Genomic DNA, 20227 nt, shown 5'->3' on the forward strand with positions numbered 1-20227 from the left:
GGTGAAAACACCTTTAAACTATTGTAGAGTTCTCTTCTTTGCTTTCCTGGAATCGTGTTACGTTTTCCTGGAGCTGCTGTTGCTGCTGGTGAGGAAAAGCAGTGAAAGAAATTGATATTTACAGTGTAACAAACAAACAAGGCAAGCTCAGCTTCAGCTGATCTAACTGCTGTGCAAGGGGTGGTGTTTACTTTTTGAAAAGTACAGCCTCATTCTACTCAGCAGTGGGACTGAAATCAGTGTAGATCTTCTTGCAAGAAAGTTTCATAAAGCCTTGTCCTCTGACTTTCTGAGCTTTAGAGTCAGAATTTTTTGAGGGCATCTTTGGAAATACTCCTTTTAGAAGCTCCAAGTAATCTCCTTCAGGTGGCTTGTGAAATGATTACCTAACAGTAACAAAGAGCCTGGCTTTAAAGAGAGAATTTGGTGTTTACATTTTTTCAAAGGAAAAAAACCCCACCTAATTGAAAGGGAATTTATTACGGGCACTTTCTGCATTTTGGCAAAAACTGTTTCTAAAGGTGAGAGCTCCTTTCCCCAAAATGGTCTTAAACTTTTACTGTTGGAATGGGGATTCTAATTAGGATCTAATACTTTTGGATTGTTTGTGAGAGCATTTACATGTGGCACCAATCAAAAATCCTTTTATAGCTTCTTATGGCCCTAACCTTCACTTTTCCTTTTTAAGAGATAGCTCAGCCTTGTCTTTCTCATTTAGTTTTCCAATTTTTACTTCGGGTAGCAAAGAAGGTACGTGAAGACAGAAACTGGACTTCTACAGCTTCCAGTCCATTACTCACCTCTGTTTTTTGATCAGGGTGGAACCAGCAGCTACAAACAAATGCTGAGGGTTTTAAAGGTAAATATCCCTAACAATCTGCAGCAAATTCTCCTTTCTAGGTTACCTTTGTGTTCAGAGCAGAAAAGTAGTAGTCAAAAAGTATTTTTTCAGTAGGGGTTTCTCTACATGTCACTGTATATGTTGACTAGTCTGTAGTTCCAGAGATCATGTAGCAAATATATAATTGTCTGGGGAAAAAAAAAAGTCAAGAGAGACAAAACAGCAGAGAAGATCTGGAGATAAGATTCTCCAGCTTTACCATTCTTTTAATAATGAAAATATCCCTGTGGAAGTAAATGGTCATACTTATCTTTCGTCCATCCCTTTTCTCCACTGTCCTGCTCTTTCCCACTAGGAATCAGCACCACAGACACCTTTAAGGCTGTGACTAACATATAGTTGATGACTTTTTATTGGCAAAAGAAGTTACATTCGTCCTTTCAAGATTGCTGTATTCACCAACTGTCTCAACTTCTGTGTCTTTATGAGTATCTCAACAGCAAAACTTCAGTCAGGAAATTGAAGTGTTATACTCCATTAATATCAAAGGTATCTAACACAGTGGGCAATTTGAGGCAAAGAATATTTTCCTGTGTTTTACACTGCTTATTGCAAAGGAAACCTCAGTTAAGCCTCAAGGTGCCGTTGAGACAAATAATATGAACATTAAAACACATTTACTTTTTGTCAATCAAAAACCTAAGTACTCTCTTTTTCAGTTATAGTCCAGACCATAATACATCCTATGAGAAGCTCTGCTAACCTTGTCTGCAGTTTTATTTTGGAGATTCTGAGTCAAAACCCAAGCCATATCACTCAAAACTAGTTCCTGTGCATGTCAATTCAGTTTCAAGAGAATAATTTCTGAGCTATGAAAAATTGTAGAAAATCTGTGACCAAATTTGGTCAAAGATTATCTGTTGGCATTGCTTTTAAAATTAAGTGGCCAAAATGAGGATTTTAACATCATGCACATCTTTGTGAAAAGCAGTTGCTTTCTGCAGAAAGCTTCCACTGTTTTATGAAAATGTTAATTTTTCAGTGTTTTGGCAAAGACTCAGATTTCTGTAAGGAAAGTAAGAAATCCTTTGACCCACTTCGATGAAATCTTTTTTGGTTTCAATCAAGGTGAACTTACAACCATTGTCCTCTTTCCTATTTTGTTACGCAGACAGGATTGATCACCTGAAATGTGCTATTGTGGTTGTATGGAGAATTTCTGGGGTCTGAAATGTGTCAACCACTACCAGGTGTTTTTTGATGGAAAGTTTCTTTCTCGAAATATTTGTCGTGCTTAGCACCATGATGTCAGGATTTCGCTGAGAAGCCCTCAGAAAGGTGCAAACTGGCATTCATTCAGCCTTGCATGCTCTGAAATATGGATACTATTGAGTGCTCATTTCCACTCATCCAGCTGCTAGAAAGTATATTGTCTCCATCTCAAGACATCACTTTACACTACAAATCAAAATTGTTTTTTTAAATTACATCACTGTCATTAAAACTGCTGGTGGTGCAAATCCTGAACAGCCGCCATGCCAGGACTGAACACATAACTCTGTGATGAAAAGAAGATGCCAAGGTGTGGATGGAAGGGGGTAGTTTACTTTACTAAGAAGGACTCCAGGTGAGTGCAATTGCCTGCTCTGGGACTAGCTGTACAGTGCTTTTCATTGTCACAGATGGTAGGTGTTAGATGATGCAATGTGTATGGTGCCAGACAAATTACTTTTTTAGCTCATTCCTCTGGAAACAGGAGAAGAATCTGAACTGGATTTCTGTGCAAACCTGGAGCAGGAGCTGCAAGCTGCAAACCCAGCTGAGACCTAAGCAGTGAATGGACCCAGTCTTTCAAGTGAAGGCAGGGACTTGCTCTGGGGAAAGGGAATTACACAGAAATTGCCTGGAGTTTGGAACAAGTCCACTTAGTTTTAAATTAAGCTGTGGATTGGGGAACACTCTTATTCAATGGATGTAACGAACCTAAAAGTTGGAAAAGTCTGCTCCTAAATGAAAGCCTTGATGCAACTCCAGCAACTGCTACAACCAGAAGTGTTGAAACGCCATGACAAAAGTTGTTCTCATACTGCTTTCAGGCCACGTTGAAATTAAAACCTAGGGGAGGGGGCTCAGTTTGGTGAATTTTTTTTGTTGTTTTGTTTGTTTGTTTTGTTGGGTTTTTTTCCTTTAGTTTGTTTTTTGTGTGTGTGTGTGTGTGTGTTTTTGTTTGTTTGGTTGGTTGGTTGGTTGGGTTTTTTTTGTTTGTTTGTTTGTTTGTTTCGTTTGGTTGCTTTTTTCTTGCTTGTTTCTCACTCCTCAACAGTATTTCCAATCCAAGACGGCCCCGGTCAAAATGGCAAGCTCGAAGTCAGCGAGGCTAAAGTTAAAGCTCCCCAAACTCTGACAGCCAAAGACGATCCGGGCAAAAGCTGCTGTGGATGTTTGTACCTGCAAAGGCAGCCGAAGCCCCGACGAGCCCCCTCACAGCCCGGGGGGTGGGTACCACGAGGTGCACCCTCCGACGCTAGGCTCCCCCTCTCGCTGGGTATGGTGAGGAAGAGGAGGGGAAGCTGCCTGGGCTAACAAACCCAGTAGGGGCACCCGGGCCAGCCCCGGTGCCGCGGGGTCCGCGCCGCCCCGCCGGGCTGTCCCCCGGTGCGCTCCCCTGGCGGGGGGAGCAGCGGGAGCTGCCGCCGAGCCCCGGCGGAGCGGAGCGGCCCCGTCCCGCCCCCTGCCCACCCCCGCACCCGCCCAGCCCCGGCGGCGGGGGCGAGGCTGCCCCGCGGGTGACCCGCCCGGCGGGCGCGCCCCCTCCGCATCACACGAGGGGGCAGCGCGGCTGCTCGCTCTGCCCCGGCGCCCGCCTGCCTCCCTCCTCTCGCCGCCTCGCCGCAGCCCGGGCTCCGCCGAGTCAAAGCGCGGATCAGGTTCCCTGCCTCCAGTATAAAAATCTCGGCGAGAAACCTCCGGCGGGAGAGAGAGACGGGGCGCGGGCGGAGCGGGGCGTGAGGTGGCGGCCGGCGAGCCCGTCCGTGGGGAAGCGAAGGGACGCGCGGCGGCCGCACCAGCCGCTGCTCACCGGGGACGGTCGCTGCTCGCCCCTTTCAGCTGCGCGAGAAGAGCTTTTGGACGCCCGAAGTAAGTCCGAGGCGGCGGCGGGGACTCCCAGAGGGAGTGTGCCCGAGGGATGGTACCCCCCTAGCACATCTCCTCGGGTCTGGCAGCACTCGATTCCCCAGGGGCAGGGTGGGAAGCACTTCGCCCTTCCCTGTCTTGGCTCCGGGACACTTACCCCAGCAGAGCTCCGCAGAGGGTGGCCGGACAGAGGGGCCATGGGGCTGGGTGGGAGCTCGATCCCAGCGGGGTGGCGGCGAGCACCTGATAGCACGGAGACATCTGCCCGAGGGGCAGACGGGGGACGAGGTCTGGGGGTGTCCGGGAACACCCCGGGCACGGGACCGCGCAGTGCCCTGGTGGGGAGTCGGCGGCGGGTCTGTACGTGGGAGCGCTTAAATGCCAAGGCGGGCGAGAGGGAGAGAGGTGGCTGTGGGTGACGTGACCCAGAGGGAAAGGGAGGCAGGAGTCCTCGGGCGGGTCCATTTAGAGAGGACAAAAGGGCAGCGGAGTGACCCCGGAGCGGCAAATCCCCTGCGGGTCCCAGTTACCGTGTGCCAGCTATGTCCCGGCTGAGACTCGGGATAACGAGTTTAAGTTGTACCTTCAGACCGAGCACTGCAACTGATATTTTTTCTTGGGTCTTTGCCTTCTTATCCTTAGTTTACTTCTGGTGGAACAACTGAATCTAGCAAGTGCTGATAGATCTATTTAAAACTGCCATCGTTAGTTTGTGTCTTCTGCTTCCTTCAGAGGGATGGGTTGGGAGAAAGTCTGAGTTAACAATGGTGAAAACACAGTTTCCTCTTTGTTGAGCATATATGTTATTCTGCAAATCTGTTGTGGTCTCCAATATTGGTGCCTCTAGCTCCTTACCCTCCTTTTCCCCCTCCTTTTTAAAAGTAGAACTTTTCATAGGGGAAACGTAGTCTTCATTCTTTGAGAGCTTATCTGCTCCTTTTACATCTTCCAGTTGGCTGTCGCACATCTTTCTCTTCCACACTGCAAGTGGCTTTTGGTGAATGTCTACTGTGCTTTAGCTTAGAGATACACTTGGAATTTGGCTTCTAGGGTGTAAATGTTAGAGACTAGTTGGTTCTTGGGAACATGGTGACATGTTAAATCTTTCTCTGTGAGATAACCCTGCATCTATGGATAGTGTTTTAATTAGATCCTGTTTGCTTGAAATTACTTGTATTACAGTAGAGGAAGGCTTTACCTGTGGCCATCAAGTCTTGAATTCTCTGCCCTTTCCTTGTTTTGCCTTCGGGCATTGATTTTTTTTTTTTTTTTTTTAACTTTTAGCAAAGCTCAACTTTTTTTAGCAAGAAATAGTAGACTGAGTGTGTAACTAATGGTATTAGGGAGAAGGAGGGAAGGGCTGGGGAGAGAAAGAGAGTAGGAAAGGAAAGTTGTTACAAAGAAATAATTTTACTTGGTCTGACCAGTGGTCTTGAGCTGATTACAAAACAAATTTAATGTTTCTGTGTGTTTGTTTTGTTTTGTTTATTTCAGTTTCCTCCTTGCAAAGGAATAAAAATAAAAAAAAAAAAGTCTGAACTTTTGATCATGAGAAATGGTTTGAAGACAAAAAGGAACCTATGTATTTGTGACAGAACTTATTAATTTGCTGGAGAAATTAAAATTTGGAAGTGCACGGACAGGGTACTTCATTGGACTAAAAAAAAAAACCCCAAACCCCCAAACCAACCCAAAAAAGCAGCAGCAAAAAAACCTGCTGCATAATTTAGTGACTTTTCCTAAAGAGAAGGAAAGCAGATGTTTAATATACTCCTGTCTTCAGGCTAAGCTAAACTCTTTGGTGACTTATTACACACGAAGCTTTGTGTGAAATTGAAGGACCAAAATTTACTGAATTTAGTGTGCTCCTGAGCCAGCTCTTGGGTGAGAAAAAGAGAAGCCAGCAGCAAATTTTTTTTTTTTTTTTTTTTACAATTGATAAACCTTTTTTTATAGTGTAGAAAAGGCCTAAGAAAAACAGACTTTTTGCAGTTATCCAGATGTCTATCCCCAGATATTTGAGATGCAGTTTGTGGCTGATACACCCTTGCCAGCAGAAGATTTGTCTTGCTATAGTATTACAAAACATAGCCCTACTATCCCAGTACCATATGCCTGCCTGTGTTCTACACCCATAATGACACTGGGGACACTTTGGAGGCTTATCTTATTCCTGACACAGCTGTACTGATGGATGTTTTGTGTAGATTAATCTTTCTGCCACAAATGTGAATATTATTACTTAGTGGACTTCTAGCAGTCATGGCTCCAGCAAGGTACTTCCCTGACACGTCCTCTATTTCTTCTTGATTGTTCTGGGAATAGTTGTTACTGAGTGCTCGGATAATAGTTTAAAATAATGCTTTACAGAAGCTCTGAAAACGCACTCATTTTTTGTTTTGTTTTGTTTTTGTTTGTTTGTTTTGGGGGGGGTTGTTCGGATTTTTTATTTTGTTGTTGTTGGTTTCCTTTTTTTTTTTTTTTGCCAGGAAAGATACAATTTATCTAGTGTTATAGTGTAACAAGTGTTTTAGTGTGACACTAGAGCATTAGGGATGGAGTTGGCATGGCTCATTGCTCCTGCTCTGTTCAGGCCCCCTCATTACCTACATTCCCAACCGTGGCGTTTTCTGTGGGAATTGGTCTTTAACAATGTCCGCTTTGCTTCGATATTTACAACCTCTTGCTGATCAGTGTATCAAAAGCATTTTCATTTAGAGGATGCATTTCAGGACTTTAATTGAGGAAATCTCTTTGTTTCAAGCCTCTATAATAAACCATTCAAATCGCTGTCTTTGAACGAACTAGGTCACTGTAACGCGTGCACACATAGAGTGATTCTCATCTGCTTAGGGTAGCCGAAACTCAGTTGAGCCATATCCCTGGTGAGCTTGTCCCTGATTTATCCTTCTTGGACTGGCTTGTTCACAGGGAGCTTATGCTGAAAATTCACTGCTGGAGGTCATTCTCCATTCTTGGCATCTCTAGCAGCCTTAAGCTTAAATTGCAGTCTCGTTTTCTGTCCAATCAATACCACTCTTATGTCGCTGAGTTTCCATGGTGCCCCCAATCTTCTGTCTACATATTGATGTCTGACAGCAGGAATAGCATTCTGTGTCGCTATATATACTTACTAAACCTGTCAAAACTATTTAGGGTCTGTCGCACTAATTTATATCCATATCCTGATATTATTTGTATCTGTTGAGCTCTGACTGATGGAACTCGCTGCACTAAGGAATCAGCCCCAACAATGCACTCCAGGGATGGCTCAAGGAATGGATGTTTTGAGAAAGGGGAAAAAGACTCTCTTCTAGAGTAGCTGGGGTAGTCTAGAATCCTTTGAGCACAAAAGAGTCATTTTGAAAACATCCAAGTCTCAATGGCTCCAAGTTAATGCTTTGGAAATCATTCTTCATTGTGCTGCTCTGAATGCACAGAGGGTCCTCTCTGATGGAGCCATGCAGAGGAAAATAAAAAAGTGGGCATTGTCAAGTGTTCAATGTGTGTTTGATGAGAGGTGGGGAAAACTTGAGTCAGTTGTCTTACATCAGTTTCTTCAGCAGAAACACTGTGGAAAATTTAAATTAAAGGAGCCAACAATGTCTTCTGTAATGTGGATGTTCTTGTTTTACTGCAATAACTCACAGAGCACAGTAGCTGTGTAAGAAATGATATGATGGTGTCTTCGTGGACTGACATAGCAGCAGCTAAACTAGGTGAGAAAAGGCATATCTTTTGTGTATCACTAAATTTCAAGGTACTGATTCTTGTTATTCATGCCAACAGTAATAGACTCTAAAAAAACCAATGGATTTTTTTTTTTATTTAAATATGCTTTGCAAACTGTTGTATTTGAATTGAACGAAAGTGGTCATCAGCTGAAGAAACTCTTTAGCATGAGAAACTACCTTTAGCATGAGATTGATCCAACTCTTGAAATAAGAACTGGCAGTTGGTATGAGATTTGCTGGCTAAAATTTTTATTGTTCTGAGTTGCCAGAAGAACTGATTTTATGATGTCAAGTTCATCAATACTTTTCAGACCCTCTTCAGGCTCCTACAGTCTTCTCACTAATGAATACTTTCACTCGAAGACTTAAAAAACCCCATTGCAGGTGGTAGTATTAAAGTAGTTCGGTTTATGTTTTCAGCTATGGTTTGCTCTATCATCATGGAAAGAGTCAGTAGGACTTTACCAAACTAGATGCTCTCTTGGCCAATACGTCTCACCTTCTTTTATTCCAAGGAGTAGAATCACTGAGCCATTTAAAATATCTGGCTCTGCCTTCTGCAGTGGTACCATGATGGTTCTGTTGGTTTTTAACTTTTTTAATTTCCTTCCTTGCTTATGTGTGGGAGTGGCTTTGTAAAAGCTGTAGTCATCTTGCAGACTGCTTTTTAATCTTTTTCAGACTGAAGATTGAGAGAGCACAGCTGTAGGCAGTTTCATGGGAGATGAGAAGGGAGAATGTGAATGTAATAAAGAGCTAACTATATTACTGATACAGCCAGGGGATTTTTCACCCTCACCATCCCTCTACTCCAAAAAGCCACTGCCCTTCCTTGCACATTCTGGTTTCAATGTGGATAACCTCTGGAGGTGAGGAATGGAGCTAACTGTGTCTGAGGCAAAATCCAGTTCCATTAAGTTAAGCAAAATATATTAATGTGTTATTTTGGGCCCTAGGAGGACACTGCTCAGTCAGTGCCACTGATTGCATGGCAGCTGCAAGAGAGGGGTAAAGACTTAGAGCAGAAGAGCATTACAGGAGTTGGAGACTTTCTGATAAAAATAGTCTCTGAAAATAAATAGTGCTTGGGACTCCAGTACACTGCCATTTAGCAAACTGCAAAGATCAATTTTAAACTGGGCCTTTCTCCTTTGAGGCCTGCCAGCGCTATTTCAGAGCTCATTAAAGATATCACAAGAGTATTATAAAAATCTTCCTTCCTCATTAGTTTCTACAGTTTCAGTGTAGCTTGGACCTTGTAAACATCCCCTATTTAGTTGTAGATTATATCATTGTCAAGTGCCTGTGAGAAGGGAAGAGAAAGAGGAGAAATTCTGTAACATCTCAGTGTAAATGCATGTTTTGGAATTGGTCAAACAGCTAGCTACCAACTTATATGAAACAGAATTTTTGCCATCTTCCAAAAACATTTTTGGAGCTACTCCCTACCTGTACAAAAGCTCTCCTCTTAGAATGAAACCAGACGGAACAATTGGGAGGAAAGAGAAGGCTGGATAGGCTCTGCTTTTCTTCTGCAAGCATCCTTCTACACACCTGGGCTGATGCTCAGTTGTCTAAGGGAGGCTGGTCCAGCTGACAGTGGAGACAGGCACAGGACTGCTGAAGCTGGCAACGAAGTGGAGGTAGCCTATTTCTCAGGCTTGTGTGCAAAGTCGGTCTTGACCTCCTGAGCTTGTTAAGGCAGATAGACCACTCTGCTGTTGTCTTTACCATCTGACTTTGCTAACTGCATCATCTGTTGCCTTATGCTGCCCCAAAAGATCAGAAAGGCAAAAATCCGAGAATTTCACTTTATGGGTGTATGGGAAAGGAGGAATTTTCCTTGTGTATTGACACAAACAGTAAATATCTATATATCTGTGGAAGCAGAGTATCCCTGCCCGATTGAAGGCAACAGAAAAAACTGAACTAACTTCTCAGATTCAGTTCCAGTGAATATCAGGCACAAAAGCTGTTTTGTTCTTTTTTCTTTTTCTTTTTTTCCCTCGGTGCCATGTGAACAGTGGCATTAGTTTAACAACCAACTAAAAATGATATAACTATTGCATTTAAGGCTTCCTTGTTTTGGCTGGATCATTAATACAATGGATTCATTTATGTATATGTTTATTTTTTTAGCTCTACTTCTCACACATCGTGTATCTCAAAGCGCAAAAGACTCTTAGTAGTGCAATGCAAATGTATGTACCCATCTGTAGCCAACAACAGAAGGCTCACAGTCTGTAGCATCTTTGCCTCTGTGATAGGAGCATCTCAAATGTGCTTAATACTGAGTGTAAGCATTTGTCATATCAAAATCTTTGTATTTAAAGATATTTTACAGGTGGTTTTGCCTTTGTCTTTTTTTTTTTTTTTTTTTAACAGGTTTACAGCATGTGAGCAACAGTGGAAAGACTGACTTTGTCTCAAAAATATCCATTTTAACACTACCGTGATGCACTTTTAGGCACTTTGTTAGATGGTAAAGGATGAATCTCTTAAGAAAGGTCTATTGACTTTGAAAGTGAGATTCTTCCTTAATTCCAATAGGAAAACACGTTCTTCCTTTAGTTTGAATAATAAAATTTACAAGTTAGAAGTAGCCTCCCCACCTCTATCTCATTAAACAGAAATAATTTGAACTTGTTCTACCTAGGATGGTTTCACCTGGAAACCCAATCTTCTATGGTACTGGCTTAGCTTTCCTCCTGGTGCTGACAAAAAGCCCCTGAGATGCTCTGGTTGCTTCCCAGTAGATTGTGCCACCTGACTGTCTGGTCGTTTGCTTGGATTACTGCCTTCCCAGAGGTCAGAAAGATGTTTTGCTTCGTGCAAGAGTCACTTGCTTTTATTAGAAGCCTGTCTGGCTGCAGCTGATACGCAGTAGGGATGGATGGATGGAAAAAATCTACCAGCTTTCCCTTTAAGGCCAACAGATAGGATTTTCAGCAGTCTTCCAAAAATGCTGCAAGCTTTGATTCAGGAACTTCATGTCATTTCACTTATTAAATCCTCACTTTTCTAAGCTGTCCCTTCAGCCCTTGTTTCTTGTCCGATTTGCGCGTTGTCAGACGCTTTTGCTAATCTCTGTAGTTGATGTTTGCTTAAGTGATTATTTGGCAGAAGCGTGTGAGCGGGCGTGTGTGTGTGATTGCTGTTGGCATGGCAGTTGGTATGATATGGCATTAGCATACTTGTTCCATGCTGTGGGCCTCCTCCTCTTCTAGGCTTATTTATGCAGCAGAAGGACAAAAAAAACCCCCCCAAACCAAACCAGAAACTCACGGGGGAGCTGCTTACGGTATGGTGATCCTCTAGCAGGTTTGACCAAAGATCTACAGAGTTCAGAGGAGCCTAAAGGTTGCTTTCACTTTCTTTCTGTTACTAATCCTAAATAGACCATCCACCAGCAGAGGATTTACAAAGAGCTGCAGGAATTATGGGCTGCCTAAATAGGGGCATCTACGTTGAATCTAGTTTTCCCTATGCTTGCAAAATAGCATGAGAACTGCGTTTATGGGATGATAAGGAAAAGGCAAGCTCCTCTCCCTTCATGTTTATTTGCTCAAGACCATGTCTTTAAATGGGACATGGGTTTTAGTTTGTGTTTTGGACTCATTAACACTGAATGGTTATTGGGGTTATTTGTATATATGTTTTAGGAGGTGCCATTCTCTTCCTTCCATCACTAGTAACTTGAGATATAGTCTTTGCACCTCTTGTGCAATGTTAGAACATCTTTATGGGCTCTGAGTTACCTCACTGAGAAGAGTGGGATTTACTTAGACAATGTAAATGTAAAGGTGCCTGTGAAATCTTTGCTTGATCAGTTTATAAGTTTAACACAATTAGCGGAAACAAAAATCTCTGATGACACAGTAGGTGTTCAGGTCCATGCCCTTTGTGAGTGTGTGGGGAGGAAATCTCTTGTGATAAGTTTTATAGCAATACATTTATCATGGGGCCTTTGACAGCTTCACTTGATATTTTTCTGGACATCTGTTTAAGCATGAGTTGCTCTTGTACTATTTTTTTTTTTTTTTTTTTGTAAAAGTCAAACTAATGGTGAGCTGGGTTTCTCTTCCACTTTCTGATGTAAACTGCTTCTGTTGGTCCATGTTAATAACTGTATCCTTTCAAGGCAGGATCTGGGCTGTGCATAACCCTTTGTCGTAAACGTGTCCCTGAATGGTCGTTTGGTGTTGTAAACATTCTGAGTTTATTCTGATGAGAAGCAGAGGCTGCCATCTTCCCACTAGGATCAGGCCTTGGTTTTATCTCTGAAGGGACAAATCTTCCGGGCTTAACATCTGAAATGTTTTGTAAAGTTGGCTGAAATGAGAAATGTAGGAGAGAGGGGAACATTTTCTCTCTCTGTCTATAACTACGTGCAAAATCAGTCATGTTTTCATGATGGAAAAAATCTAAAGTTCAAAAAGGGATGAGAATGTGAGGAAAAGTATGTGAACTTCCTGCTGTTACTCATATTTTTGATCTATAAAAGTTATTTTGAAGCTACTTTCAAAAACATTTATAGATGCTTCTACTATTTTGCAACTGAGTTAACAAACATCTCTCTTACATCTATTTACAAACATCTCTTCTTACTTGGTAGTATAATGTGCTACATGATCCTGGCCTTTCTTTGGCTGCTTCTCTGTGCACAAATACAGCATCTCTGTGCTAATTTTCCCAAAGGGTTAGAGCGTTTGAGAACAGCTGGAGATTGAATACTGACGCACAAGAAAAGGACTAAAAAATGAAGGTGGCTTGTTACAGCATCTACTGTGTTCATTTAATTGCTATGTACTGTATTTTAGTTTGAATTATTTATTGCTATATCTGAAAGTCCTTTAAATAAGAACCCCTCTTTCTTGTGCTAACCACAATTGTAGGTTGAGTGGATATGGTGAGTGTGTGTTTGTATAGAGGAAAAAAAGAGACGTGTAGAAACCTTGCCCTGACATCATGCTTTACACACACACAACAAAAGCAAGTGTCTGCTTGGAGAAACTTTTCAAAACTGTAGGGATGTGTAGCAAAAATACGTCAGATAACTTTAGACTTTCCAGTTGTGCAACACGTACTATAAATGACAAGTTCACATCTTTACGCATTGACACTTTCAGCACGTGCAACAAGGCTCCAATTCTGGTTGGGATTTTACCAACTGAGATTTCTCAAGTAATAGTGAGTGGGAATTTCTTGTCTTATTTAAGCTGCAACAAACAAAAAACCCAAAGCAAGAAAAGTCTGTGAAGTGTAAATTATCTGTCTTAAGTCAAGAAAAACTGAGGTTGAAATATTTCACTTAAGGCTTATTGAAATGGAAATTTTTGAGTTACTGAATCCATGATTTCTGTTCCAGGTCAGTGAAATTCTAGTGTGTGTCTAAACACTTGCAGCACTTAACGGGCATTGAGAGAATAGAAACAAGAACTTGAGCCTACATATGAGATAGACACACTGGCTACAGTAGGGTCTTCATGATGCTCTGTGGTGTCCAGCTGGTGCTGTTCATTATTGCATTTTTATGACCACGGTGTCTCACAAAAAGAGTGGTATAGTGTGAAGCAGTGGGGAATGAGAAGCATTTTCTCAAATTTATCCTTTCCTGATCAGTTTAAAATTTTCTTCAAAGCATCCCTTTGAAAGTTGGAATGTGTCATATTTGGAAACATTTTAAACGATTGTAATAGTTATAAGTTGTTATAAAATTACTTCTTTATGATATATTTGTAAACAGTTTTAATAATTTGTAATTTTTATTTAAAATTATTATTACTATGACTATAGAATTGAATAAAACTGGAAGTGTGATTTGATTTTTTTTTTTTCCCAAAGGCTTGTGCTTGTCCTTTTCAGTTGCTTCATAGGACGTAATGTTTTGGAATTTTTTTTCTTTTTTCTTTCTTTTTTTCTCCCGATATGATCATAACTTCTGTTGGGAAAGACTTTTTAGCCTTTGTTCTGTGCCCTTAGCATAGAATAAATGTACTTTTCACTGCCTGATGCAAGTGTGGTTTGTATGAAACGAAAGGGATTTTTTTTTTTTTAATCTCATTAATCTCTATCTTCTATTCCTCCAGGTTAAAAAAATATTCTAGGCCTAAATACTTTTTGGAGTAGCAGAACTTCCAAGCTGCAGCTGCTGATCCCAGGTGGACTCTGATTTCCTTGCTCAGATTCCTGCATGGTCCCACTTTTGCTGCCTTGCAAAGCTAAACCATCAAAAGCTTCTAATGCTTCTGTGATAGAAGCTGTATCAGTCTGTGAATTCAGCCTAGGTTTTTCCAAGCCATAGACCACGCCTTGTGAATAGCAGTCCACTTGTACAAAATGTGAAAGTGCATGGCAGAGCATGGGTCAGGTTCTGTAAAACCAGGCTTATGGGGACTCCTTAAAACTTTTTGCAAATAGGGTTCATCTTCCTTAGCTTTAAATGTGAGTGGACCTTAAAGGGATTTTCCCCTAAACTGATAAGCCACACCCAAGGTGTTTTGATTTTGAAGATGTATTTTCATTACTCTGAATAGCTGATGTTTCCTTAATCTTAATTTTGGATTCATATGTCTATAATGTCCTTATTTTCATAACCTCAACTTCTCTTTGCTTTAATCTCTCTTCTATTTAAGTAGTGCAGTAGGTCACCTTTCATAAATATTACACATTCTCTCATGTTTCTCATTTTCAGTGGCCTTTTACAGCCCCACGCCTTGTTCTAAATCAACAGAATGTTTCGATTCTTTATTTCTAAATGTGTTCACAATTCATGTCCTTATTTCAGTGAGCACATCTAGTTGAAATTTAACCCAGCATTCTACAATTATGTTATCATTTCCATAATCAAACAATTTTTCATATTACATTTTAAAATGTTAGAAGTGCTGTTCTAAAATTTTGTCTACTCTGAAATTACTCTTTTCATTAAGCACAGGGATGTGACTGCTTCTGTCTCCAGAACTTTTTTGATGTCTACAAGTTCATTCAGTGGTCATTGAATTATACTGAATATATACATATAAGCAGATAAATATATTTCCATTAGACTTCAATATGGTGAATTTTATTTGATATTTGTGTTGTCCAGTTGCCTGGGTATTTGTGAGGACAAAGACCTCCATACTGTTGACTCATACCATATTATATGGGCAGCATGTATTATTGCCTTCCTTTTAATTCTTTCTTTCAGATACTTCATAAATGTATTCCACAACACTGATCCTAGGCTCTACTTTGGGTGCTAAAACATCCTCCTTTTGTAAAAAGAACTGATTATTGTTCTTACCCTGGGATTCTCTATTTCTTGGCTAATACTGAAAGAGAGACAGGATCTTGCCTCTTATCCTGAGAAGACAGAGCTCTCCTAACTATTTCAGTCTTTGAAAATCTGAACAATTTACATCTAGTGAAAAATAGCCAGCGTATGTTTTTTAAGTCTTTTTGTAGATTAGTGAAGCATGATTTACCATCTTGAAAAATCTGCTTTTTTTAGACTCCAGTTTGTGGGGCTCCTGTTTCAGCCTAGCTGGTTTAGCCTTGCCTTTAACTGACTTTTCTCAGCTCTGGAAATGCAGTTTATTGCAATCGAATTTCTTGCATAGTTTCTTTTTTTTATTTGCTTCATTTTATTTTCCCTAACTCTGTCTGGCAGTTCTACCTCAAGTTCTTTACTGGTATAACCAGTAAAGCATGCAGTAAAGAGCATGCATCTCTCATCTCTGTTTCAAAGAAAAGACTGAAGCAGAGGAGCCACTTAACTTCTGTGCAGACTCTTTTTCTGCCCTCATTGGCTTTGTATCAGGGTAATCTGCAGGACCCACTGGCTCTTCTGGAGTTCCAGTTTCCCGTGTGCTTAAGGAATGCCTTTGTACTTGTCACTACGTATTTGCTTCCTTGTTCTTCAGCCTTGCTCTTGGACTTCTTAATTTCCATTTTACATCTCACCTGCCAAAGTTGTTCTCTCCTATTAGTTTCACTCGAGCTGTATTTCCATTTTCTTTCTCTTAAAGATAATCTGTGAGTGAATAAATTCTTAAACTACATTTGAGAAGTTTTTTTTTTTCTGAGTGACCAGGAGTACTATCAGTGATTGCACTTTGGCACCCTGTCAGAATACCTGTGCTCATTCCTGGCATGCTTTTTGAAAGGAAAGCAATCTTCAAGCTAACTGCCACCATGTGAATTGGTTACACTGGCAAGAAATTGTTTATAAAAATTATCACATCTACACCTTTTTAGAAAATGGTAATGTTGTCATCATTTGATCACCAAGTGTTTCATGTCGATCTGCTCTGATCTGAATTGGAGGCTTGCATACTATCGTCCTCAAGATTAGAGTTCAGAATTTCTAGTTGGAAACTCTCCCCTATTGTACCTCCCTGCGAGGAAAGTTTGAAAAGTCAGATTTGTACTTCTGACTTCTTTCTCTTCCTTAGTTGCTGTGTGTGCAAGCACAGCTCGACATTGTATGTTTTTGCCTTTTAGAAGAATCCCCTCTAAGCGTTTTAGCTAAAGACCTAATCTGAAGTATCTGAAGTCTACCAAAGTAACTAAATATATATGTGAAATAAATGTATATAGTCTCATTATGATTTAGATTGTCTGTATAATTTAACAATTTTTGTGCTGTTGTTGTTGGGAGAGGGAATTTGTTGGGGGTTTTTTTGTTTGTTTTGTTTGTTTGTTCGTTTTGCTTTGTTTGTTTAACATGTGGGTGAACTGTGCTCCAAGAAGTTGTTTGTGATATTAGAAATGTGTGCTGATTGCACCCATATACATCTAATTTGTTGGCCTGATTCTTTTCAGCTGTGGTAAATGGACTGCTATTTGAAAACAAATGTATTGTCAGAGTTGGAATATCCTGTTCAAGTTACCTGTTTTCCCTTAAGTCTGACTGTGTTCAATTTTTCTAACTTTGTGTTAACTTAGTCTCCATGCATCTCACAGAGAATGATTTTAAAATTAACTTCTCATAGCAACACTTATACTTCTAAAATATCTTTTATTTAACTACTAGAATTATTTATATTATTTGCAAAATTGATGTTTATTCTCCTCTTCCTCTTCATGATTCCTATTATGGAAAATCGAGACTTTGTAAGTTGAGGTTACAGGTACTTTAAGGTGATTACCTTTTAAGTAATGAATCCCAAAGCAACTCTTTGTTTTTTGAATGGGAGGAATCTTTTGTTTCATCCTTCACTTTTGGATGGATCTTGCACACTCAGTGGTGTGGGGAGGTCTGAGTCTGGACATGTACTGCTGTGCTTGCTCCTCAGTAGGTCAGGAGCAATCCCTTCCCCAGGTTGCACCTCTGTGAGCAGATGGAGTGAGGGAGACAGGGGACAGTAGTGTGGCATCTCTAACTGATGTCACAAGCAGTCTCAAAACATCTCTGCGCATTTTTATTTTTTTCTGTTTTGATGCATGCCAGCATCTTTTTAGCAGAAGCAAATCAACTTATGCAAACATATGCCAAGGGCAGGAAGGGAAGGCTATTTGATCAGGAAGAATAAAACGGGCTTGTCTTTAACAGTTGTTTTTTTACTTTGTGCTAGTGGAACAAGATTTATAGTAGTGATTAGTAATCACAAAGGTCTCTCAAGCCATTTTAAATTCATATCTTTAGAAAAAAGCATCTGTAAAGGAGTATATGAAGAGTAAAGAGGCAATTATGAACTGGAGCTAGGCAGAGCTGACATTCTTCCTTTTTAGCAAGCTAGTGTTTGCAAGTTAGATGCATTGTCACTTGTCAGCCCTGTCTCTCAGTATTTCGATATAAGCCTGTTAACTGGATTGGGCTGGATTTAAGAAAGAGCTCATTCCTAATCTTGATGAGCTCAAGTGGCTTTTATGTAGGGTGCTGTGCATGGGCACAAGGACTGAGTGTTCCTTGTCATCATGTGAGTCAATAAGTGTGTCACAGGTTTTGCTATGATACACGTGGCACCAGGAGGAACAGAAGCCAACCGGGGTTGCAGATGACCTCCTGCTTCTGATGATGGTGCTTTTAGAACACTTGTCTAACATGCCTCTGAGTGTGGCAAATGAAGGGGTGACAACAAGCAGCTTTTATTCAAAGTCAGTCATTGTTTAGGTGGAACTTGGAGAAAAACATGCCTGGTTTGAGTGACGCTCCACTTTGCATAGGCTTTGGAAATGAAATAACTTGACCTTTCTTAATAGCACACCTGTGTTTCACATCCAGCTGCTATTGCCACTGGACTGAACTGCACAGGGAGAAGATTTGGTGGGGGAGGGAAGAGATTAACTTATTGTACTGATCAGAGCTCAGTGGAAATGTTTTTTGTCGTATGACAGGTAGAAACAAAGACCACCAGCCCCCTGGGACTGGAGTGAGCCTTCACCTTGGTACGGTGGGTCTATGGGATTTGACAGCTCTGTCAACACAGCAATGTCATATTAGCATGCCAATAGTGCAGGTGTGCTCTGCTGCTGTGGTGTTCCCCCGGCTCACTCGGGGTTCTTGATGTTGTCTTACGGTGTGCTTTCCCATATGGGTGGTTTGCAGGCTGCCAGCAGCTTTGGGAGATCCCAGTGTAACCTGCCATTGATTCCATTCGCCTTCCTTTCTGTTTATGTGGTGGAGCAGAAAGCATGTGTGTACACCTTGCAAATCACAGCAACAGAGATTGCAAGGTAGTAAAACTCAAAATGATCCAGACAAATTGAACAGTTTCTCTGTGACTGAGAGTTTTTCACAGAGAAATGAAACACACTGTCCTTTGGGGTTAATAAGATGCACATACATAAAATTTGGAAATATTGTACGATAGCAAGAGATGATCTGACAGCAGTTTCTATACGCTGCTGAGAATGTCTGAATGTTCATCTGTTAACCCAGTCACACCAGGACAGCTCAGCTCTTCTTGTGGTCTGTATGGGTTGCTAACAACTTTGATGCACAGGGACTAACCTAGTTACTGTGTGCTTTCAGTTATGACACATTTTGGCCCAAGAATTTCCAGGTGAGAATTGAGTGTAGTGGCTGAAATGTGCTTGACTCCATTTGGTGCTACTTCAGCATCTGGCTCTTTGGAGGCAGGGTTGGTTTGGAGGTAGGAAGGCTACTAAAGAGGGAGAGACCACTCGTAGCATTTGACTTCGTGATTCCTGCAACATCTGCCATAGCTATCAAGGCAGATGAAGATGGTGTCCAAGAAAGGACCAAAGAGGGTTGATTGCAAGGTGCTCTAAACCTGGGGACAGAGAACTTCTTTGATGTGCCATGACAAACCTAGGCAGGACATACCAAGAAGCTCCCTGGTATAACATTCATTGGGAAATCAGCTGCATTGTCATGCTCTTAGACCCTTTTCCAAGACCAGGCTTGGGATGGCTGGTGGGACTGGGATAAAGGGCTCCCACGCTGTGGGGTCCAGTAGATGCTTCAGGTAGCAATTTAGAAATATTGGGAGGGTGGTGGTGTGAGTACAGCGACACCAATGACTGCGGTGGCAATGCATCATTTTTTCCTCCTTTTGGTTAGAACAGGACTGTTAATACAGAGGAGGTGCTGTAGATTAAGATACATGTTTTTATGGAAGACCGGGGCAACAGAAATGAAATGATGCAGTGTGAAATGCTTTTACAGAGTCGTGTGTGGGAAGGTTACATTTCACTTGCCTGCAACCAGCTTGGTGTAGCTAATAGTATTTAATGCTCTGTTATTTGTTTGTTTGGGGTTTCTTTCCTCCCTTTTAAGCAATGTATTTACTGCATAAAGGAAAACAAAATCTTATTCATGTATGTAGTACGTTCCTGGGAACTTGGAGGAGCACAGAGCAGTTTGCAACTGACAGAGATTTATTCCTGGCTGAAAAAGTGGTTCCTGAGATGCTGTGGGCCCATTCCTAAGCAGTTGTGTCATTGGGCTTCCATGGAATTCTGGCTTTTTGTGTCACAGTGTCAATTCAAAAGATTTCAGGATATTTTTAAAAGCTAGTCATGATCTGGGCCCATTTCTGATTTTTCTCTCCCATTCTCTTTGCTATTCTAACTACTTTTAATTTACAGCACCTGAGCCTTGAGGAGAAATCCCCTCACAAATTATGTGGAGCCTCTGGATCTTTTACTGGCTACAGAGTCTAGGCTTTCTCTTGCTCTTCTTTGGCAAAAAGCAAAAAAAGTCTGTTGCTGACATCATATTGGGTTAAAAAGGCAAGAGACGAAATAAATATACATTATGGTCCCTTGGATGTAAGGATAAGTGGGTGTAGAATCAGATTGCAAGGGAGATCAGAGGCAGAGCTCCTTCAAAGACTCTTCCCCAGGCAGGAGCTGGCTGGTCTGATGGCAGAAAGTTTGCAGACTCTTTGAGGAGGTCAATGTTATGGTGATCCTCAGTAGCCTGGGTGTTAAATAGCATCTCTTTCCCCTTTTCCCAGTCACACGGCTGCATAAGATAAAAGCTCCATCAGACTCCTAGACCTTGGATCAGGCTTGCAAAATCCAGTCAGCCATTGTGAGTGGGGTTAATTCACACCATCACCAC

General features: G+C 41.4%; 1 protein-coding gene across 1 annotated transcript in view; it reads left to right on the plus strand.

Annotated features, from left to right (window-relative positions):
- Positions 1–20227, plus strand: part of PTN (pleiotrophin) — a 104993-nt gene that overhangs the window by 23379 nt on the left and 61387 nt on the right. The window contains exons 2-3 of the mRNA XM_032688962.1: positions 3249–3386; positions 3851–3979. Of these exons, the coding sequence (XP_032544853.1) occupies positions 3249–3386; positions 3851–3979 (267 nt within the window). The remainder of the gene's footprint in view (positions 1–3248; positions 3387–3850; positions 3980–20227) is intronic.

The sequence above is a fragment of the Chiroxiphia lanceolata genome, chromosome 5 (assembly GCF_009829145.1).
Source record: "Chiroxiphia lanceolata isolate bChiLan1 chromosome 5, bChiLan1.pri, whole genome shotgun sequence".
Taxonomy (NCBI): Eukaryota; Metazoa; Chordata; class Aves; order Passeriformes; family Pipridae; genus Chiroxiphia; species Chiroxiphia lanceolata.